Raw genomic sequence first — 19,366 nt, forward strand, 5'->3', positions numbered from 1 at the left:
GAGGCTACGGAGGCAGGGGCTATCGCAGCATCCGCTCCAGCGACCTAGTTTATTACACAGCTAAACTCGCGCGGGGGCAAGGGGAGAGACGGCTGCGGCCGCGAGTCTCACGCGGGCCCCGGCTCCGCTTGGCTTTTCAGTCTCTTCTTTCTGTTTCTCTCCTTCCTCTTCCTACCGGCTGTAGGGGCCGAGGAAGGCAAGGCCGGGGCCGGCTCCTTCCCCAAGCCCTCTCCCGGCGGGCTGTCGCTCAGCACGGCGTTGGACGCTTCCTCCTTGCCCCCCGTGTCCGGGCTACGCGCCAGCAGCTCGGCCCGCGGGTCCTGCCTCGCCGCCCGCTCCAGCTCCGCTGCGCCCGGGCTTTCGGGGGGATGAGCGCGGGTGACCGGAGCGGGATGGCTCAGCCTCCCGTTTTCGGAAGGATTTTTCTTTTTCAGGCTTTTCCCCTGCTTTTTCTTCTTCTTCCCCTTCCCCTTCCCCTTCCTCTCGGTCGGGGCTGCCTGGGGGGCGGGCAGCAGGCGGTTGTCCGCGGGTCCTGCGCCCGTGCCGCTCCGCGGGGCGTCCCCGGGCCTCGGCGCCCTGTCGATGAGCTCCCCGCCGAACTCGTAGAGCACCGGCTCCCTGGGCACCGCGATGGCCACCGTGTTGTACGTCTTGCACCTTGGGAGAGAGAGAGCGGAGAGGCGCGGGGTGAGCCCGGCCCGACCCGACCCGGCCTCGGCCGAGCCGGGCGCCAGCCCCGCGGCCGGCGGGCACTTACCAGACGTAGAGGTAGGGCTCCACGCACTCCTCCTTGTAGGCGAACTCGAAGCAGGGCACCTGGAGCACGTTGAAGAAGGCCTGGCCCACCACCCGCGAGGCCGTGTCGTTGACCCGCCGCAGGCAGTCCCTCAACCTGGGCGGCCGAGCGGAGCCGGGGCTGAGCGGGGAGGCGCCGCGGGCAGCCTGCCCCACGGGCCCCTTCCCGCACCACGGTGGCAGCTGGGGCACGGCCGGGCCGCGGGGCAGCCCTGGGCACCGCTCACCTGCGGTCGCAGTCGCAGTGGCTGATGGTGTGCCAGCGCAGGTTGCGGTAGCCGTAGCGGGCCGCGAAGGGGTGGATGACGTGCTGGCAGTGGTCATGGTCCCGGCAGCAGCGGTCCGTGTCCCGGTGCTCCCCTGCAGCGAAGGCAGCGGGTGCAGCCAGGGCTGCGGGAGGCACCAAGGGGGGGCCCCGCACCCAGCTGGGCTGCTCTGCACCCACGCTAGATGGGGTCGGGACCAGGGCCAGCCTGGGATTGGGCTGGGCTAGGACTGGGGTCGGAATTAGACCAGGCTGAGGCAGGACCGGGATCAGACGGAAATGGGTAGAGGCTGCAAGTGGAGTAGCACTTGCCTGGGGATTGGACTGAGACAGGCTGAGATTGGATCAGCACCGTGACGGGGAAGAGGCTGGGAGCAAGATGGGGACTGAGACTGGAGCAGCACTGCGATGAGGATGGGACTGGGGTGGATCGGGACTGGATCAGCACTCTGATGGTGATGAGGCTGGGAGCAGAATGGGGACCAGACCAGCACCGTGATGGGGAAAGGACTGGGCTAGACTGGGACTGCACTGGCACTGCGATGGGGATGAGGCTGGGAACAGGCTGGGGACCAGGACCAGCCCAGCACCACACTGGGGACGAGGCTGGGAGCAGGACGGGGGCTGGGGTCGGACCAGCAATGCGATGGAGACAAGGCTGGGAGCAGGATGGGGACCGAGACTGGAGCAGCACTGCAATGGGAACAGGACCAGGGTGGACAGGGACCAGACCGACACCGTGCTGGGGATGAGGCTGGGAACAGGATGAGGACCGGGACCAGACCAGCACCATGATGGGGATAAGGCTGGGAGCAGGACAGGGACTGGGGCTGGAGCAGCACCACGCTGGGGACGAGGCTGGAAGCAGGACAGGGACCGGGACTGGAGCAGCACTGCAATAGAGATGAGGCTGGGAGCAGGATGGGGACCGGCACCGGCACCGCGCTGGGGACGAGGCTGGGAGCAGGACCGGGACCGGACCGGCACCGCGCTGGGGACGAGGCTGGGAGCAGGACCGGGACCGGACCGGCACCGCGCTGGGGACGAGGCTGGGAGCAGGATGGGGACCGGGAATGGACGGGCACCGCGCTGGGGACGAGGCTGGGAGCAGGACGGGGACCGGACCGGCACTGCGCTGGGGACGAGGCTGGGAGCAGGACGGGGACCGGACCGGCACCGCGCTGGGGACGAGGCTGGGAGCAGGACCGGGACCGGGACCGGCACCGCGCTGGGGACGAGGCTGGGAGCAGGACCGGGACTGGACCGGCACCGCGCTGGGGACGAGGCTGGGAGCAGGACGGGGACCGGGACCGGCCCGACGCCGCTCGGGCAGCGGCCGGGCCGGGGCGGGTGGCGGCTCCCGCCGCCCTTACCGAGCTGCTCGTAGGCGTCCGCGTTGCTGCCCGCGCCGCACCACAGCGTCCCGGGGTAGGTGAGGCCGCGGCGGGCGCGGGGCCGCCCCGCCGGGGCCGCTCCGGGGGCCGCGGCCGCCGCCAGCAGCAGCCACAGCAGCCGCGGGGGGCCCATGGCACCGCGCCGGCCCCGCGCTGCCACCCGCTTTATCGCCGCCCGCCGGCCGGCCCGCCCACGGCACAGCCCACGGCACGGCACAGCCCACGGCACAGCCCACGGCACGGCACAGCCCACGGCACGGCCCGCGGCATGGCACAGCCCACGGCACAGTCCACGGCACGGCCCGCGGCATGGCTCACAGCACAGCCCATGGCACGCCACAGCCCACGGCACAGCACGGCATGGCCCACACGTGACCTGCCCATAACAGAGCAGCTGGCTCGGCTCGGCTCTGCATGCCCATAGCGGGGCTGGTCCGGTGCGGCGCGGCACGGCACAGCACAGCTCAGTATGGCATGGCACAGTACAGCATGGCATGGCATGGCATGGCATGGCACGGCTCAGTACGGCATGGCACGGCTCAGTACGGCATGGCACAGTACAGCATGGCATGGTATGGCATGGCATGGCACGGCTCAGTACGGCATGGCACGGCTCAGTACGGCATGGCACAGTACAGCATGGCATGGCATGGCATGGCACGGCACGGCTCAGTACGGCATGGCACGGCTCAGTACGGCATGGCACAGTACAGCATGGCATGGCATGGCATGGCACGGCTCAGTACGGCATGGCACGGCTCAGTATGGCATGGCACAGTACACCATGGCATGGTACGGCATGGCACGGCACAGTAAGGCACAGTACAGCATGGCACAGCACAGCTCAGTATGGCACAGCACAGTACAGCATGGCATGGCATGGCATGGCACGGCACAGTACGGCACGGCACGGCTCAGTATGGCACGGCATGGCATGGCATGGCACGGCACAGTACGGCACGGCACGGCTCAGTATGGCACGGCATGGCATGGCATGGCACGGCACAGTACGGCACGGCACGGCTCAGTATGGCATGGCACAGTACAGCATGGCATGGCACGACACAGTACGGCACGGCACGGCTCAGTATGGCACGGCACAGTACAGCACGGCATGGCACAGCACAGCACGGCACGGCACAGTACAGCACGGCCCATCCATGGCCAGGCTGGCACAGCATGGCCCAGCCTGCCCTTAGTGAGCCCAGCTCAGCATGGCCGGGCAGCAGGCACACGGGGCAGTGGCAGGGACACAGGATGGTGGCAGGGACCCTGGACGGGGACAGGGGACGGTGGCAGGGAGAGGGGACGGTGGCGCAGCCCCAGCCCCAGCTATCACCACCCCGGGGGCAGGCGCACGGCCCCCAGCGCTGCTGCAGCCCCGGGGCTATGGCACGGCCGCCAGTGCCACCGCGGCCCCGCCAGCCCCCACCCGCGGGCGCTATGCCTGGCCGGGCCGGCGGCAGGGAAAGGGTTCGCCTCCCTCCCGGCGCCGCGCGACCGCCCGTTACCCGGCCCCCTCCTTGGCGGGTGGCCGGGGACAGAGCCCCGTTGCTGTGGCACCGGCGGTGGGGTGACACGCGGGGGGGGGGCCCGTAGCGTGCCAGCCCCGCCGCCGCGCCAGCCCCCGGCCCCTGGGCACGCCGCCCCGGCCGCGAGGCATCCGGGGCCGCGCGGGCACCGGGGGTGGGGGGGTCCGATGCTGCTCCCGCGCCCCCGGGGCCGTGCCACATTTGCGATTCGGAGCGGCGCCCGGCGTGGCGGGAGGCGGCGAGGGCATCGCGACGCCCGACGGCTTCCCGCGGGTTCCCCAACCCGGCGGGCGCCGTGCCCCCCGCACCAGCCCCCCCCCCCCAATTGCCCGTGCCTGGCAGGAGGATGCAAACGCACCGCCGTGGCGCAGCCGGACGCTCCTGCCCGCCGTCCCCGCGGCGCTGGGCGCTCGCCCAGGGTGCTGGCGGGGACCCAAGGCGGCGGGGGCTGCCCCCGCTCAGCTGTCGCTGTCCGTGACGCTCCCGCAGGGCTCAGCCTTGCCGCCGGCACCCAGGTACGGAGGCGGCCGGGGCCGGGGGGCACCCGTGCCGGGGGGCCGGGGCCGGGCAGGGCGGTGGGCACGGCGCGGCGGCAGCCCGGGGCACGGGGGCGAGGTTGCACGGGGGCCGTCTCGCCACGCGCTGGCCGCTGCCGCCCTCGCAGCGCCTCTGCCCCCCGCGCATGGACCTGCGCCGCCTGCCCGAGGCCCGCGAGCGGGGCTGGTACCTGGCGCTGATGGCCCCCAACGTCAAGGGGCCCGACTACGCCTGGCTCGACCCCTCTCGCCTCTACTGCCACCCGCAAGTACCCAGCGCCCGGGGCGGACGGGGCCGGCGGGGGCTGCGCTGGGCGCCGCGGGGCGCCCGGCCGTGCCCGTTCCCGCGCCCGCTCGGGGCACCCAGCACCTCTGCTCTCCCCCTCTCCCTCCCCAGGCCTTGCAGGACTGCGTGGCCGACCTGCTGCAGCCCTTCCGCGGCGACCCCATCGACCTGGTGGCCGGCATCGACGCCATGGGCTTCATCCTCGGTGAGCCGCCGTGCCGGGGTCGGGGGGGGGCTCTGCCCGCCCCGCGTCTCGGCCCCAAGGCCCCGGCGCCCCGCGGGGACGTCCCTCACGGTGCCGTCCCTGGGGCCAGGCGCTGCGGCGGCCGCCGCGCTGCAGAAGGGCTTCCTGGCCATCCGCAAAGCCGGGCACCTCTGCGTGGAGACGCTGGCCCAGCCCTACACCGACTACTCCGGGCGCCAGAAGCTGATGGAGATCCGCACAGACGCGGTGGCACCAGGTGAGGCCGCGGCCGGCGCGGGGCCATGGGGCACGGCCGGCGGCTCAGCCGCGCTCTGCCCCCCGCGCCAGGCCTCCGCGTGCTCCTCGTGGACCAGTGGGTGGAAACCGGCGGCACCATGCGAGCTGCCATCGAGCTGGTGGAGCGGCTGGGGGGGGTCGTGGCAGGTAGGACACGGCGGGTGCTGCTGCAACCCCCCCTGCTCACCACCACCACCGTGTCCTTCCCCGGGCCGCGCGCGCCGGCGCTGAGCCCCCTCGCCGCCTCTCGCAGGCGTCGCCGCCGTCTGCATCGAGGACAGCGAGGGCGGGCGCTGGATCCGGGAGCGCTACAAGTGCGCGCACTGCGTCCCCCCGCACCTGCAGCCCCGCTTCGACCGCCACCAGCTCGCCTGGCCGTGACCGCGCTGCGCCCCGGCATGCTGCCCGCCTGCCCGCTGCAGTAACGCGCAGCCAACCCAGACGATGAGAGCTGCCGGCCGGCAGCGATGCCCCGTCCCGCCGGCCGCCCGGGAAGCAGCAGGGAGCCGCAGCCCCCCAGCCCGGCTGCGCTCCTCGCTCTTTTTTTTTCTTTAAAAAGTGTAAAAACCCTTTTATTACAAAAAAAAAATTGGAGCCCCTGCTAACAATACACGGAGTTGCATAGCTAAGGAAGCGGCGCGGCACCCCCGGGGCGCTCCCGCCCTCGCCGCGGGGCCTGGCTGGTCCCGCGCGCCCGCCTGGGGCCGGCGGCCGAGCCCGGGGCCGCGCAGGGGTGCCGCGTCTGTGCCAGCCCCGGGCGCCGCCTGGCCACGGAGAAAGCCAGCGGCGCAGCCGGAGAGGGCCCAGCCGGAGCAAGGAGGCATCTCGGGAGGCCTCCGCTGGGGCCCTCCTGGCTTGCCCGGAGCCGGCGGGGAGGCGCTTGGCCGGGGCAGCGGAGGCAGGAGCGCAGGAGGGATGTCCGCTCGGGGCAGGAGGCGCCGGCCGGGCCGCGGCGACGGGGCCGCGCGTGGCTCTTTGGTAGAGAGATTTGGGCGCGACGGGCCGCGGGACGGCTCCTCACTGGCAGCACTTGGGTTTCTTCCGCGGCGCCGTCAGGTACAGGTCGCTCTCGGGGCCGCTGATGCCTGGCGGAGGCAGGGCCGGGTCGGCGGGGATGGCCGGGCCCCACGGCCCCGGCGGGGGTTCGCGGCGGTACTCACGCACGGTGTCGCCGATCTTGCGGGCACCGCTGCGCTCCAGCTCGGCCAGCACGCTGCTCTCGAAGGTCAGCGCCGCCACCCGGAAGAAGAAGTCCCGCACGTTCTCCCCTGCCCCGCAGGACGAGACGCGTGAATGTCCCCCCCCCACCCCCACCCCCGCCTCGACCCCATCCCGGACGCCTGGGTTCGGGTTCCCCCCACCCCGCTCAGCCGCGGGGACCCACCAGTGAGGGAGGAGACGGCCCAATACTCTGCCTGCATCTCCTGGGCCACCTTGAGGGCATCCTTCTCCATGAGGCTGTACTGCGCCGGTGTCTGCGGAGGGGCGAGGGGCAGGGCTGTGGGGTGGGGGGACACCCAGTGCCACCAGGCTGGCCAGCCCGGCCACGGGGAGGGTGTCAGCGCAGCCCCACGGTGCTTCGGGTGGGACACTCACGCTCAGGTCCTTCTTGGAGCCCACCAAGAAGAGGATGACGTTGGACGGGTCGTTCTCCTTGAGGGCATCAGCGAGCCACTGCCTGCGGGAGCCACCGTCACTGCCAGCAGCTTGCGGCCCCGCGCTACCGCCTCGCTCAGACCCGGTCTCGCCAGCCGCACCGCACCCCTTGCCTACCTCTGTCCCCAGTCCCCAGCAGCACCTACCGCGTGTGGTCCAGGGAGGCCACGTCATTGACATCGAACACGATGATGATGGCTGGGGGAGAAGGAGAGGTGAGACGGGGCCGGGGGGCAGCGGGCAGGGAGGCGGCGGGGCCGCGGTGGGCACCTCACCTTGCGCGCCCCGGTAGTAGGTGGAGGCGATGCACTTGAAGCGCTCCTGGCCGGCCGTGTCCCACCTGGGGGAAGAGGGCGGGCGGTCAGCAGGGCCACGGTGGCACGGCAGGGGACACGGCAGGGGACACAGGAGGGCGGCAGGGGACGCGGGCTGCCTACTCACAGCTGCAGGCTGAAGGGGACGCCCAGCACCTCGAACCGCTCCATCTCGAAATCCACCCCGATGGTGGCCTTGTAGTTCTTGTCGAAGGTGTCCTTGCAAAAGCTGGGGGGGGGCATCAGTCCCCCAGCCTGGGGGATGCTTGGCCACCAAGGGGGCAAAGCCTGCGCTGGCCTCAACCCCAGTGGCTGCCACCCAGGGCCACCACCACCGAGGACGGACGGGGGGGGGGGTCTTCCCCCTGCATCCTCCGTTACCGGTTGATCAAGCAGGTCTTCCCCACCGAGAGGTCTCCCACCACGATGATCTTGGAGATCTTGAACCTGCAGGGCAGAGAGCAGCGCAGCCACTCAGCCACGTGGTGGGCACCCATGGGCACCCCTCCTCCCCGGCGCCGGGGGCGGCGAATGCGGGGGGCACCCGGCACAGGGGATAGCTTGGGACCGGGAGCACCTCCAGGACTCGGTCCTGCCTCGGGGACCGGCCGCTGGGAGCACCGTGGGGGCGGTGCAGAGCCCGGCGGTGCCGCGCACTCGGTGCATGCCCCGCGGGCCGTCTCCATCTCGCGTTTTTCCCCGGGAACGGGTCCAGGCAACCCGGCCCGGAGGCTGCGCTTTCCCGCCGCGCCGGGCGCCGCAGCCCCATCCGGACCCCCATCTTCTCCCCTCCCCGCCGCATTCCTGCGCCGTGACTCAGCTGCGGCGGCGGGCGCACGCCGCGCGGGGGGGGACGAGCCACGCGGCCGCCCGCCGGGAGCCCCCGGCCCAGCAACCCCGCGGGTAGCCCCGGGGCTGCCAGCCCGGCCGGCGGCGCCGTCACTCACCCCACGGTGCCCGTCCGCTGCTCCTGGCAGGCGCTGGCCACTTTGGGGTGGAAAGCGGGGCGGGCGTGCAGGGCGGCCTCCTTCCGAAAGCACTGGAAGGGGAGCAGCGGTGAGGCGGCAAGGGGGGGGACGCGGGGCCGGCCGGTGGCATCGGCGGCGTTGCGTCCCCCCCACCCCGCGGCGTCCCCGCGCTCACCTGGGGCAGGTCGGCCACCACCCTGTCCCTGCGCACCGGAGCCAGCACGTTCATCCTGCGCGCGGAGCGGGGACGGGCCGAGGGCCGCGGCGGGTCCTGGGGGGGCGGAGGGGCAGCGAGCCTTGGCCCCACGTCCCTGCGCGCGGCTGGCCCCGCGGCCCCTCCGTCCCCACGTCCCCGAGCGTGGCTGTCCCCATGTCCCCTCCGCCCCCATGTCGCAGGGTACGGCTGTCCCTGTGTCCCATCCGTCCCCACGTCCCTGTGCAAGGCTGTCCCTGGGTCACATCCGCCCCCGAGCGTGGCTGTCCCCTGCACCCCAGGTACGGCTGTCCTCATATCCTATCTGTCCCCATGTCCCTGGGTACGGCTGTCCCCATGTCCCATCCGTCCCCACGATCCCAAGCATAACTGTCCCCTCCACCCCGCCACGGCTGTCCCCGCGTCCCCTCCGCCCCCACGTCCCCGAGCGTGGCCGTCCCCCCCACCCCGCCACGGCTGTCCCCGCGTCCCCTCCGCCCCCACGTCCCCGAGCGTGGCCGTCCCCCCCACCCCGCCACGGCTGTCCCCGCGTCCCCTCCGCCCCCACGTCCCCGAGCGTGGCCGTCCCCCCCACCCCGCCACGGCTGTCCCCGCGTCCCCTCCGCCCCCACGTCCCCGAGCGTGGCCGTCCCCCCCACCCCGCCACGGCTGTCCCAGTGTCCCCTCCATCCCCACGTCCCCGAGCGTGGCCGTCCCCCCCACCCCGCCACGGCTGTCCCCGCGTCCCCTCCATCCCCACGTCCCCCCACCCCGGGCCCGTCCGTCCCCGCATCCCGCGCCCCGGCGCGGCTCCCCCCACATCGCAGGTCACGGCCGCCCCCGGCCCGGTCCCCCTCCCCACGGCGGCGGCGGCGCTGCCCGCGGCCCCCTCCCGGCCCTCCGTGGGGGTGGGGGTGAGGGGGGGGTCCCGTTACCGGGCGCCTCCCGGCTCCGGCAGCGGTGCTCGGCGCTGCACGCCCAGCCCCGGAGGAACCGGCGGGCTGGCCCCGCCCCCGGAGGGCGGCAGGGGAGGGGTCAGCTCGCCGGTTCCCCCGGGGCTGGGCCTCGGCGGTGCTGCCCAGGGGAAGGGGTCGGTACCCCCGCCCCGGCCCTCCCGGCCCCCGCCCCCGCCCCGCCGCGGGACTACAACCCCCATGATGCCCCGCGGAGGGTGGGGGGAGGAGCGCGACAGCGCCTGCGCGGGGGAGGCCGGCGGAGGGCGGGCCGAGGGGCGGAACTACGCCTCCCGGCAGGCGCCGCGGCATCGCGAGACTTGGGGACGACTCGCGCGACTTGGCGCTATAAGCCCGTGCGGTGCCGCGCGGGCGGCCCCTTTCGCCTTCCGCCTGGCCAAGATGGCGCCCAAGGCCAAGAAGGAGGGTGAGAGCGGGCGGCCCGCAGGGGCGCCGGGGCTCGGGAGGGGGGTGCTGCTGCTCCCGGGGGTGCGGAGCCTCCGCGGAGGGGCGGGCGGCGTCGGGGAGAGCTGGGGGCCTGGTGCTGGGCCGCGGGCACGTGGGAGAGTGGCGAGGCCTGCACCGGCGGGGCCGGGCCCGGTCGCGTGGCGGAGGGGAGGGCCCCGGTCTGTGTGGGCTCGGGGGATAGGGGAGCCGTGGGGGGATGCGTGGGGCAGGGGAGAGACCTAGCTGCGTGGGGCCTTTGCGGGGGAGGCCCTCGTCGGTTGGGGGACGCAGGCAGGGGGCGCCCCGGTCCCCTAGGAGAGGCCCCGTCTGTGGTGGTGCATGGCGGGGGGAGGCAGTGGGCTGTTAGGAGAGCGTCCTGTTTTGCCTATCTTGCTTGTGCTGACTGAACTCCTGCCGTAGCTGTGCCTCCGAAGACAGAGGCAAAGGCCAAGGCGCTGAAGGCCAAGAAAGCCGTCCTGAAGGGGGTCCACAGCCACAAGAAGAAGAAGATCCGCACGTCGCCCACTTTTCGGAGGCCCAAGACCCTGCGCCTGCGGCGACAGCCGAAGTACCCCCGGAAGAGTGCCCCACGGAGGAACAAGTATGTGTGGGGCATTGGCTTCTGCTGTGGGGTTTGTAGGGTGGGGACAGTCCCACGTGTGGGCCAGTGTGGGGGCATGTGCCCTTCCAGAGACCCCAGGGTGAGACCTTGCCAGTATGCTGCTCTGGGGGCTGAGCCACGTCTTGGTGCCAGAATGTTGGGTTCAGTTGTTGGGGTGCAGGTGATGATTATATGCGACCAAAGCCTGAGAGCTTGTGATTAGAACTTTTTTGGATACTGATGCACCTCCAGCTTTCTTTAGATGGTATATGTAGTGTTTGAAAGCCCTCAAAGTCTGGCAGCAGCTTCTGGTAGCCTTTTGTAACCGAAGGATTTATTTCCGACAGGCTTGACCATTATGCCATTATCAAGTTCCCTTTGACCACAGAATCAGCCATGAAGAAGATAGAGGATAACAACACTCTAGTTTTCATCGTGGATGTCAAGGCCAACAAGCATCAGATCAAACAGGCTGTCAAGAAGTTGTATGATATCGATGTGGCCAAGGTCAACACACTGATTAGGTGAGCAAGAGGGGAAGAAGAGGTGACACGTGGGTATGGATGCTTCAAGTGCCCCGAGCGGCTTTTAGCAGAAAACTCGAGCACCTATGACTTTCAGCAATGTTGGAGATACTCTCAGGGAGTGTGGGGTTAAGCACTGTGGCATTCATAGTGTTACAGTTTTGATAAATGCAACTCATATCTGAGTGCATCTTAGTGGGAGTGTAACATGGTAGACCAGAAGTTTGGCTTCCTCAGGGACCTCTTTAACACCGAGAGCTGTGCAGATGATGTAAACTTTTTTTCCACTGAGTGAACTGATGTTTCCAAAGGAACCACTGATGCACGCTGCTACAGCAGGCATGTAGAGTGAGTAGGGGGAGCTGTGTACCTCTGCTGATGCCTCTTGTTCTGCTCCAGGCCTGATGGGGAGAAGAAGGCTTATGTCCGACTGGCTCCAGATTACGATGCACTGGATGTAGCCAACAAGGTGAGAAATCTTTGAAACTTTGTCAGCTCCCGTTTGCTCTCATGTTTTCTGCGCCAGGCTGTTCTTCCTAGTTTTCACATGAGATACTTGTGCTTAAAGCAAGCACACCACCACTTCTATGGAGCGTCCTTGCTGTTCAGCTGGATCTAGCAGTGTTTATAAGCAAGGCCATATTGTAAAGTTGTAATGTTACTGACAAAGGTTTGCTGCAGTTCTGTAACTCCTCCGGGGAGGGCTGTACTCTGTGAGACTTAAGAGCCCTGAAGGTATTGCAGGGGGAATGATGCAAAAGCTTATTTGCAGCTTCTCATTTGAAACAGCATTTGTCCTAATGGCGCTCTTAGCCAGTGCGGTCCATCTAAGTAATGTTGCTGGCTATTACAAGAAGAGATGATCTCTGAGGCCCTTGCTTTGTGCTCCTGCACTGCTGGCCTGGCTGAAGGAGGATTTTCTGTTGTGCCGGTGGCTGTATTGTTGAAAGTGGTGAACAGTTTTTAGTCTTTCGTATGGTTGAGGGTAGGTAAGAGGCAGTGGTGATAGGTATTGGAGCAGGGGACCATGGTTGTGTGAATCAGCACGAGGATCACGGTGGAGTAAATGTGTAATATGGCTATGTTAGAAGAAAGACACTTGGGTAAGTCTGGGAGGAGCAAGGCTGTTCTCAGAGGACAGAAATCCTGGGGAGATGCAGCAGTAGCAGTAATGTTGTGTGGAGAGCTCTGCCTTTCTGTTGCTGTAACTTCCGTGTGAACATGTTTTGCTTCTTTCCAGATTGGAATCATCTAAACTGCATCTACCAAGGACTGTACAGATGGGATAATAAACCCTGTAAAACCACTGAAGGGCTCTTGTGTTTTGTGACTGCACAGCCCAGGCAAAAGAACACCTAGGAGACTTGGGGCTGCATTTCGGTAAACACTTCCTTCCGTGCTTGTGCTGCAGCATGGCACTAGGCTGGCAGGAATGTGATGTTAACTGTGCTTGGTGAAAAGTTCATACAGGTTCATGAGGGGGTGTGTTGCTGTCCCTTGCCTGGTTTCTCATCACTGGGGAGCTCTTGGATCACTGTGCTGTGGGTAAACTTAAATGAGGTGACATTCTCCTGAATCTGAAATACACTGTTTACCAGAGATGTGTGGTATTCTCCTGTCTTGTTGCACTGTGTAATTGACATATGCTTGCAATCATTGTTCTACGTGTCCTACATAGCTTCCTCAGGGTATCACTTTGGATATGCTAAGGAGTGTTCCACAAGCTGATAAGTGTTCAGGAGGTAGGTATTAACCACAAAAAAAGTGTTTATGGCTCAGATCTAGCAGCAAGCTGGGTATTGCACGTTTTCCTAGTTTTATCAACTTTTAATAGACGATAGACTTCACAAAACCCTCAAAATAGTGACTGTTTAATAGCAAGCGCTTCTTTTGTTTTCTAGCACGATCCTTACGCCCTTACTGCAGTGTATGAATTGCAGTCTGATTTCCCTGACAGAGCTCCTGTTATGCTGCCTGTGACCTCGCTGCGTTCATGGTCCTAATCAGAGCTGTTTCCAAACTAGCTGCTGTTGCTACCTTTGCAGTCTTTTGCTTCCTCAAGTTTTTAGATGAAATCAGCTTTTCAGAGTGTGTGGAGGATCATAAGAATGTGGAGCACTTGAGAAGCAGGAAATAGAAATAAAGTACAGATAAGCATTTAGAGATACTTAAGTCTTAAGTATATAGTTATGTTCTACTAAGAAAGATGGTGAAAGCTGTGAGCAAATATTGATCAGGGTAAAAGAGCTCTTGGGTAGTGGGATATTGTGTTCCCACCCTAGCTTCTTGCAGAGGGTGGTAGAGTCCTGAGCATGGGCACCATGAAATAGTGGTTTGCACTTGAAGGGTGGCAGTGAAGTGAAAAGAGGGAGCTATCCCAACTGGCACTGCTTTCAGGACCTTAGGGTAAAGATTTGTTCTGGGTCATATGAGCGCTCTGCATGATGTGCTAGGCCTTGGACCTCACTGAGGTCCTCAGCTGTGGAACTCCAGCTCCAGGTACTGAGATCTGCAAGGTAAGCTGCAAACCGCCTTCGATCGAAGGGCGATTCCCGCAGTAGTTGCAGCGGAGCCATTGTACATGTGATCTGATGGGGCGGATGGGACACTGGCCAGTGCTGTGGCAGAGGTCAGCTGGCATCACACCTTGGCCCTGTCTGGAGGGCAGCCCCGGGCATGTAACAAAGCCTCTGAGCTGACCTTAGCTGCCCTCAGACTCCTCCTTGAAGGCAGCCTGAAGCTCTCACTGGGTACAGGGAGATGGAGGGGGGAGCCCCAGTGCTCCCTGGGTTGCTGTGCTGGCCTGCCCAAGAAGTGAGGCGGGAAGCACTCCCTGTTTGCACTGAGAGCAACAGGTATAGGAAACTGCCTGGAGGGAAGAGGGCTGTGTCCCTGGCAGGCAGTCCCTCTCTGATCTGTGGGTGCTATGCAGAGCTGTTCTTTCACCCTGGGTGCGGGCCAAAAGCCAGTGGGAAGGCTGTGAGCCCTCGACTTCCCTAAGCCTGGGCCAGGGGCTTGAAGCTCTTTTGCGAGCAGAGGCTCTTGACAAGCTGTTCAGAGTGAGATAAGGCTGAAACGGGTGATAAGAGCTGCATCCTTCCCTGCCTGTGATAGGGCTCTGTTGCTGAGAGCGCAGTGGTGTGAGGCTCTGGGGCAGGCCCTGCTCTCTCCCTGGGTCAGGTCTGGTGTTCATGCCCAGGAAGAGGCCAAGCAGCAGCAGGGGCTCTGCGAGGTCTGCCTGGTCTGCCCCAGGCCGCCTGCTTGGCAGAGCCACGGTTGCACCCAGGAAGATGTGGGGAGAAAAGTGCCCCTCACCTGTATCACTGGGGGAGTAGGGCTGATGCTGGGGTGCTCTGCCCCATGCTGTGAGGAGCAGGTACGTGCTGCAGCCCTCCCCGGCAGTGTGGAAGCTGAACTGGGAAGGGTTTTCACATCAGCATGACTTGCAGTCCACCCTGACCCTGCCTCAACTTAGCCCAGTGGCTGCTGCTGTCTGGCACCTAGCGTGCAGCTTCCCAGCGCTTGCCTCTTGCGCCGGGGCTGGCAGCCAGCCCGACGCAAAGCTGCCCCAGCCTGGCCAGCGCTGCACAGTGCTGGGAGATGCTCTGGCTGGAAGCCAGGAGGGGAGCCGGGCTCCCTGCTCTGGGAAAGCTTTGTCATGCCTGACCCTTCTTCCCTGGGCTGTGGTGCTGGAAGTGTGGGGTGGCCCCTCGGCCTGTCCCCCAGCAGTGCCGGGTGGTCAGGGCAGATCCATGTCCACTGCATGCTAAGACAGAAGGGGGAGGGAGCAGTGACTGGGGTGAAGGAAAACTAGGAACTGGGCTTGACTGGGGTGTTTGCAGATGGAGTTGGTGGCAGGAGGTTGAAACTGCAGCTGCAGAGCTGTTGAGACACTTCTAATGGTAAGGCTGCAACCTGCTGGGGCAGGAGGGGATCCCTGCAGCTCAGCTCGGGGGCTCTTAGGGATGTTAGCAGGGGGCTTGCTTAACTGTGTTTTGGCACTGAGCTTGGATTGGGCGAGGTGGTTGGTTTGAAGCCTTAGATCCCTGCCCACACTGACCTGAGTATCATGTCTCTGCTCTGGCTGCCAGGCTGTCCCCAGCATGCTGTCCCCAGCACACAGCCTCCTGCTTGCCCCAGTCCCTGTGCCAGCCTGGGAGTCCTGGGCAGGATCCCTGGCCCTGGAGGTGTTTCCCAGTTTTCTGCAGATGGGGAGAGTGAACCACCTCTGCCTCTACCCTAAGACATGCTACAGTCACCAGTTCACTCCAAACAAGCAGCTCTGTCTCTGCCTGAGTGATGTGGGCAGTGGTGTCAGTGGGGCTGATCCCGCCCTGCAGCAGGGGCTGGGCAGGAGTCTCTCTAAGCCTAGCTGCTTACGCTAGGCCAGCAGGATCCCAGAGCTGTCATGTCAGCAGGATTCGTCTTCCCAGTGCTCTGGTGCTCCGTGGGACCGGCTGGGCTGGCTCGGCCCTGCTGCTCTGGGGGAGCTGAGCTCCTCCTCTTCCCCCCACTGCCCTGAAGGGCTGCTGGAGGCGGCTGGCTCCTCCTGTCCCTGCAGGAGAGGGCCCATCACCCTCCTGTCAGGCTGGAGCCATGCCAAGCTGAGGAAGACTGCTCCTGGGGGATGTGAGCATGAGCTGTCTTCCAGGAAGAGCCTGTGGCCTCATGGCCTTCCCATGCCAGCTCTGCTTCATGTGGCTCCTGGGTGAGTCATGCAGCCCCGGCAGGCCTCTTGCGGGCAGGTCATGGACTGCAGCGGGGCTTGGTGCCTCACTGGGCTCCTTCCTGTCTGCTCCAGACCCCCTTCCCCTGCTCAGCCCCACATCCAAGGAAGCTCAGGGCACACAGGTATCTCTGGAAGAGTGAAGAAGAATGGAGGGAACAATCTGCAGGAAGGCTGGAGTCTTGCTCTGCTCTCTCTAAGGCTCAGCACAGTGGGATGGGGCTAGTGGGACTGGATGGGCTGGGTACATCCCTAATGGGTCTCTTGAATGATGTGAGGAGCAGAAATGTGCCATCTCCTTCCCTGCGGGCTGTTGGCCCTCCTCTGGGAATGGAGGCGCATCCTTTCCCATCTCCCGGTCCCCCCACTCCATCCTCCCCTTAACGCTGCCTCTGCGCTGGGAAGGCGGCTGCGTGCTCTGCTCCACAGAAAGGCCAGCCCAGGCATGCTGTGGCAGCAGTGAACAGACCGATTTAATGCATGTAACAACAACAACACAGGAGGGACTCGTCCCTTCCCTTGCAACTCTCAGGCCATCAGCTGCGAAAGGCGGCCACCCCTGGCCCTTAAGTGCCCTGCACAGAAACCGGCTTTGGCTCCCTTCCCCTCGGTTTGGCCCCTGGCTTTGGCAGCATCCCCGTGGCTTTGCAAGGCTGTCAGACTGGTCCAGCAGGGTGGTGCTTGTAGGCAGCAGAGCGGGCGAAGGCTGGGCCTGTGGCCAGGGAGCGAGCCCTAAGGCACATCAGAGCAGGTATGGAGGGCCTGAGGCCTCCGGGAGCTGGAGACTGGCTCCTGCCCCGGCATACATGTCTCTCAGTCTATTAGAAACTTCTCCCCGTCCACGTCTCTCCCTGCAGAGGCCTTGTGCAAGGAGGGGAAGAAGTCGGAGCGCAGGAGGCGGGAGAAGTACATGAGGATCATGGCATCAAGCAGCAAGAGGTTGGCCATGAGAAAGGCACCCTGGCCCTGCACCTCCACGTAGCGTAGGAAGTACCAGGTGAGGTAGGCCTGGGGCGCCAGGCGGAAGGCGAAGTACATCACCAGGTTGACGTACTTGTTGACCTCGTAGAGCACCGGGGAAGGCACGTTGCTCATCTTCAGCAGCATGCGCGTGGTGAGGAAGATGTTGCTCACCTCCACCAGCAGCAGCAGCATCGCCGCCACCAGGAAGCGGCCCGTGATGATGAGTGAGACGAAGGCAGAGATGGCCTGGCAGGCAGCACAGCAAGGTCAGCCCCCACCCTTGCCCCGCTCCCCAGCCTGAGCGCAGCCCTGGGGGGAGGGTGTGAGCCCATCCAGGTCTTGCTCACCAGCCCATCCCTGGGGTCTGAGCAGACCCTAATGGGGGGCACGCAGTGCTGTTCCCCTTCAGCTGGCATCTCCCCCCCTCCCAGAGATCGCAGCGGCTCTCCGGGCACCTGGGCCAAGGGAAAACCAATGTCTTGAGAGCCAGCTTCACCGGGACCGGTCCCATCACCTGGCAGCGGGGAGCTGGGACAAGCCCCGGCGCGGCAGCCTGTCTCCCCAAGCCTGTTAGGCAGGCGTCCTGCCCCGGCGGGCGCCCTCGCCTTGTTGACGCGCTGCCTACCTGGCAGCGGGGGGGTGGGGGGAGGCAGAGGGAAGGGCTCCGGCTGGCCCGGTGGGGGGCACACGCGGGCCCGCAGCCGCCCCCGAGCCGCCCCCCGGGGCCGCGGTGGGGCAGGGGCTGTACTTGCCATGGCGTGGTGCACCAGGTACTCCCAGGACGAGCGCGACTGGTGGCTTAGGATGATGTCCAAGCTGTCGTGGATGAAGTAGCCTGCGGGCCGGGGCAGAGCGTGAGGGCTCCAGCTGGCGTCCCGCCGCGGGGCGCGATGCGCGGGGGGCCGGCTGCGGCGGCCCGCCCGACCCCCTTACCTGAGGAGAAGCAGACGAGCAGGTGGCCCGAGACGCAGTAGCCGTCCTGGATGTCGGAGAGCAGCTCCGAGGAGTGCCAGAGGCTGGGGGCAGAGGGGGTGGTGAGTTTTTTGGGGGGGGGGGAGCGAGCCGCGGAGCGGGGCCCGCAGCGCCCCCCACCCCGTGGCCGGGGGCTGCGGCGCGGGAGGCGGCTGCCGTCGGGGGCGGCCCCCGCCGCGGTACCTGAGCAGGGCCCAGAGGCCGGCGAGCACGGAGTGCGCGAAGGAGACGAGCAGGTTGCCCCAGCGCCAGGCGCGGCCGGGGCGGCTCCGCACGGCGGCGGGTCGGGGCAGCCCCCGCGCCGCCCGCCCCAGCGCCCCGAACAGCGCCACGCTGCCGCCCACCAGCGCCGCCGACGGCGCCCGCCAGCCCGGGCCCATCGCGCTGCCCGGCCCGGCCCGGCCCGGCCCGACCCGACCCGCGCGGGTCCCGCCGGCCCCACGTGGGCGGGGTCCGGCCCGGCTGCGCTTCCGTGGGGCGGGCGGGGGCGGGCGCGGCCCCTGCGCACCGCCCCGCCGCTCTGCGCCTGTGCCGGGCTGCCGCGGGGGGGGGGGGGGGGGGGGGGGCGTTGCACGCGTGTGTGCGTGGGGCGTTGCACGGGTGTGTGTGCAAACAAAGCATTGCATGTGTTTGTGCGTGGAGCGTAGCACAGGTGTGCATACGGCATTGCACAGGTGCGTGTGCAAACAAAGCATTGCATGTGTTTGTGCGTGGAGCGTTGCACGGGTGTGTGTATGTACAGCGTTGCACAGGTGTGCGTGAGCGTTGCACAGGTGTGTGTGCATAGAGCATTGCGCGAGTGTGTACGGAGCATTGCATGGATGTGTGTAGTGTACAGCGTTGCACATGTGTGCGTGAGCAACGCACAAGTGTGTGTGCATAGAGCATTGCACGAGTGTGTACGGAGCATTGCATGGATGTGTGTAGTGTACAGCGTTGCACATGTGTGCATGAGCAACGCACAAGTGTGTGTGCATAGAGCATTGCACATGTATGCGTAGAGCATTGCATGGATGTGGGTATGTACAGTGTTGCACATGTGTGGATGAGCATTGCACGGATGTGTGTATGTACAGTGTTGCACGTGTGTGCATAAGGCACTGCACAAGTGTGTGCATACAGAGCATTGCATGCGTGTGCATAGAGCATTGCACAAGTGTGAATGGAGCATTGCACAGATGTGTATATGTATAGCATTGCACATGTGTGCATAGAGCATTGTACAGGTGTGTGTGCAAACAGCACTGCACGTGTATGCCTAGAGCATTGCACAAGCATGTACAGAGCATTGCATGGATGTATGTACAGCGTTGCACATGCGTGCATAAAGCATTGCACAAGTGTGTGTATACAGCATTGCATCTGTGTGTAGAGCACTGCACGAGAGTATGCATGGAGCATTGCATGTGCGTGTATAAAGCACTGCACAAGAGCACTGTATGAGTGCATATGCATACAGAGCATTGCATGTGTGTGCATACACTATTGCTTCTGTGCATATAGCGCGCTGCATGTGCATGTATAAAGCATTGCACAAGCCTGTGTGTTCATACAGCACTGCATGAGCATGTGTGCATGCAGAGCACTGCATGTGTGTGTATAGAGCACTGCACGAATGTGTGTGTGTGTGCACAGAGCATTGCACACTGTGTGCTGGGCGTTGTGTGTGTGTATGTACAGAGTGTGTGTACAGAGAGCGTGTGCGTGTGTGTGCACTGGGCGTTGCAAAAGTAATGTGCATCAGGCCCTGCACACGTTGG

General features: G+C 65.6%; 5 protein-coding genes and 2 non-coding genes across 8 annotated transcripts; 4 read left to right on the forward strand and 3 right to left on the reverse strand.

The window, feature by feature from the left end:
• Nucleotides 1-3: 3 nt before the first annotated feature.
• On the reverse strand, nucleotides 4-2,587 carry PROCA1 (protein interacting with cyclin A1). The gene is made up of 4 exons (XM_068910572.1): nucleotides 2,434-2,587; nucleotides 1,023-1,155; nucleotides 758-892; nucleotides 4-657 (listed from the first exon to the last, which is right to left on the reverse strand). Exons 1-4 carry the CDS (start codon nucleotides 2,585-2,587, stop codon nucleotides 108-110), a joined length of 972 nt encoding a protein of 323 aa, XP_068766673.1. The 3' UTR covers nucleotides 4-107.
• A 1,730-nt stretch (nucleotides 2,588-4,317) lies between these two features.
• LOC138061134 (adenine phosphoribosyltransferase-like) lies at nucleotides 4,318-5,897 on the forward strand. The gene is made up of 6 exons (XM_068909310.1): nucleotides 4,318-4,501; nucleotides 4,651-4,791; nucleotides 4,920-5,013; nucleotides 5,123-5,269; nucleotides 5,341-5,436; nucleotides 5,543-5,897. The coding sequence occupies exons 2-6, from the start codon at nucleotides 4,669-4,671 to the stop codon at nucleotides 5,668-5,670; spliced, it is 588 nt and encodes a 195-aa protein (XP_068765411.1). The 5' UTR covers nucleotides 4,318-4,501; nucleotides 4,651-4,668; the 3' UTR covers nucleotides 5,671-5,897.
• Nucleotides 5,898-6,003: 106 nt separating this feature from the next.
• Nucleotides 6,004-9,500, reverse strand: RAB34 (RAB34, member RAS oncogene family). Its single transcript, XM_068909311.1, has 11 exons — nucleotides 9,356-9,500; nucleotides 8,403-8,498; nucleotides 8,207-8,298; nucleotides 7,641-7,706; nucleotides 7,387-7,488; nucleotides 7,221-7,285; nucleotides 7,092-7,143; nucleotides 6,886-6,967; nucleotides 6,674-6,764; nucleotides 6,450-6,557; nucleotides 6,004-6,374 (listed from the first exon to the last, which is right to left on the reverse strand). Exons 2-11 carry the CDS (start codon nucleotides 8,454-8,456, stop codon nucleotides 6,307-6,309), a joined length of 780 nt encoding a protein of 259 aa, XP_068765412.1. The 5' UTR covers nucleotides 8,457-8,498; nucleotides 9,356-9,500; the 3' UTR covers nucleotides 6,004-6,306.
• Nucleotides 8,302-12,251, forward strand: RPL23A (ribosomal protein L23a). 2 transcript variants are annotated; one of them, XM_068909309.1, is made up of 7 exons: nucleotides 8,302-8,315; nucleotides 8,624-8,722; nucleotides 9,674-9,800; nucleotides 10,241-10,421; nucleotides 10,769-10,945; nucleotides 11,345-11,414; nucleotides 12,186-12,251. In XM_068909309.1, exons 3-7 carry the CDS (start codon nucleotides 9,776-9,778, stop codon nucleotides 12,198-12,200), a joined length of 468 nt encoding a protein of 155 aa, XP_068765410.1. In that variant the 5' UTR covers nucleotides 8,302-8,315; nucleotides 8,624-8,722; nucleotides 9,674-9,775; the 3' UTR covers nucleotides 12,201-12,251. The 2 variants fall into 2 exon arrangements, with proteins under 2 accessions (XP_068765410.1, XP_068765409.1); XM_068909308.1 differs by lacking the exon at nucleotides 8,302-8,315 and having other exon boundaries at nucleotides 8,600-8,722.
• Nucleotides 10,596-10,668, forward strand: LOC138061353 (small nucleolar RNA Z17). The gene has a single exon (XR_011134991.1). It is a non-coding gene; the product is annotated as a small nucleolar RNA Z17 (small nucleolar RNA).
• Nucleotides 11,206-11,271, forward strand: LOC138061352 (small nucleolar RNA SNORD42). The gene has a single exon (XR_011134990.1). It is a non-coding gene; the product is annotated as a small nucleolar RNA SNORD42 (small nucleolar RNA).
• A 3,869-nt stretch (nucleotides 12,252-16,120) lies between the features above and the next one.
• On the reverse strand, nucleotides 16,121-17,986 carry TLCD1 (TLC domain containing 1). Its single transcript, XM_068909870.1, has 4 exons — nucleotides 17,790-17,986; nucleotides 17,568-17,650; nucleotides 17,387-17,469; nucleotides 16,121-16,880 (listed from the first exon to the last, which is right to left on the reverse strand). Exons 1-4 carry the CDS (start codon nucleotides 17,984-17,986, stop codon nucleotides 16,485-16,487), a joined length of 759 nt encoding a protein of 252 aa, XP_068765971.1. The 3' UTR covers nucleotides 16,121-16,484.
• Nucleotides 17,987-19,366: the final 1,380 nt, after the last annotated feature.

Source organism: Struthio camelus, chromosome 16 (genome assembly GCF_040807025.1).
Source record: "Struthio camelus isolate bStrCam1 chromosome 16, bStrCam1.hap1, whole genome shotgun sequence".
NCBI lineage: Eukaryota > Metazoa > Chordata > Aves > Struthioniformes > Struthionidae > Struthio > Struthio camelus.

Excerpts from the sequence above, each read along its gene's own strand:
- PROCA1 (XM_068910572.1), bottom strand. The coding sequence starts at position 2,587 with ATGGGCCCCCCGCGGCTGCTGTGGCTGCTGCTGGCGGCGGCCGCGGCC. Across the intron at positions 1,156-2,433 it reads GGACGCCTACGAGCAGCTCG|GGGAGCACCGGGACACGGAC; the intron begins GTAAGGGCGGCG and ends CCTTCGCTGCAG. Across the intron at positions 658-757 it reads GAGCCCTACCTCTACGTCTG|GTGCAAGACGTACAACACGG; the intron begins GTAAGTGCCCGC and ends CTCTCTCCCAAG.
- LOC138061134 (XM_068909310.1), top strand. The coding sequence starts at position 4,669 with ATGGACCTGCGCCGCCTGCCCGAGGCCCGCGAGCGGGGCTGGTACCTG. Across the intron at positions 4,792-4,919 it reads GCCTCTACTGCCACCCGCAA|GCCTTGCAGGACTGCGTGGC; the intron begins GTACCCAGCGCC and ends CTCCCTCCCCAG. Across the intron at positions 5,014-5,122 it reads CGCCATGGGCTTCATCCTCG|GCGCTGCGGCGGCCGCCGCG; the intron begins GTGAGCCGCCGT and ends CCCTGGGGCCAG.
- RAB34 (XM_068909311.1), bottom strand. The coding sequence starts at position 8,456 with ATGAACGTGCTGGCTCCGGTGCGCAGGGACAGGGTGGTGGCCGACCTG. Across the intron at positions 7,489-7,640 it reads AAGACCTGCTTGATCAACCG|CTTTTGCAAGGACACCTTCG; the intron begins GTAACGGAGGAT and ends GCCCCCCCCCAG. Across the intron at positions 6,558-6,673 it reads GGCCGTCTCCTCCCTCACTG|GGGAGAACGTGCGGGACTTC; the intron begins GTGGGTCCCCGC and ends CCTGCGGGGCAG.
- RPL23A (XM_068909308.1), top strand. The coding sequence starts at position 8,615 with ATGTCGCAGGGTACGGCTGTCCCTGTGTCCCATCCGTCCCCACGTCCC. Across the intron at positions 8,723-9,673 it reads GGCTGTCCCCTGCACCCCAG|GCGCCGCGGCATCGCGAGAC; the intron begins GTACGGCTGTCC and ends GCCTCCCGGCAG. Across the intron at positions 10,422-10,768 it reads AGTGCCCCACGGAGGAACAA|GCTTGACCATTATGCCATTA; the intron begins GTATGTGTGGGG and ends TATTTCCGACAG.
- TLCD1 (XM_068909870.1), bottom strand. The coding sequence starts at position 17,986 with ATGGGCCCGGGCTGGCGGGCGCCGTCGGCGGCGCTGGTGGGCGGCAGC. Across the intron at positions 17,651-17,789 it reads GGCCTCTGGGCCCTGCTCAG|CCTCTGGCACTCCTCGGAGC; the intron begins GTACCGCGGCGG and ends CTCTGCCCCCAG. Across the intron at positions 17,470-17,567 it reads GCTCGTCTGCTTCTCCTCAG|GCTACTTCATCCACGACAGC; the intron begins GTAAGGGGGTCG and ends CCCGGCCCGCAG.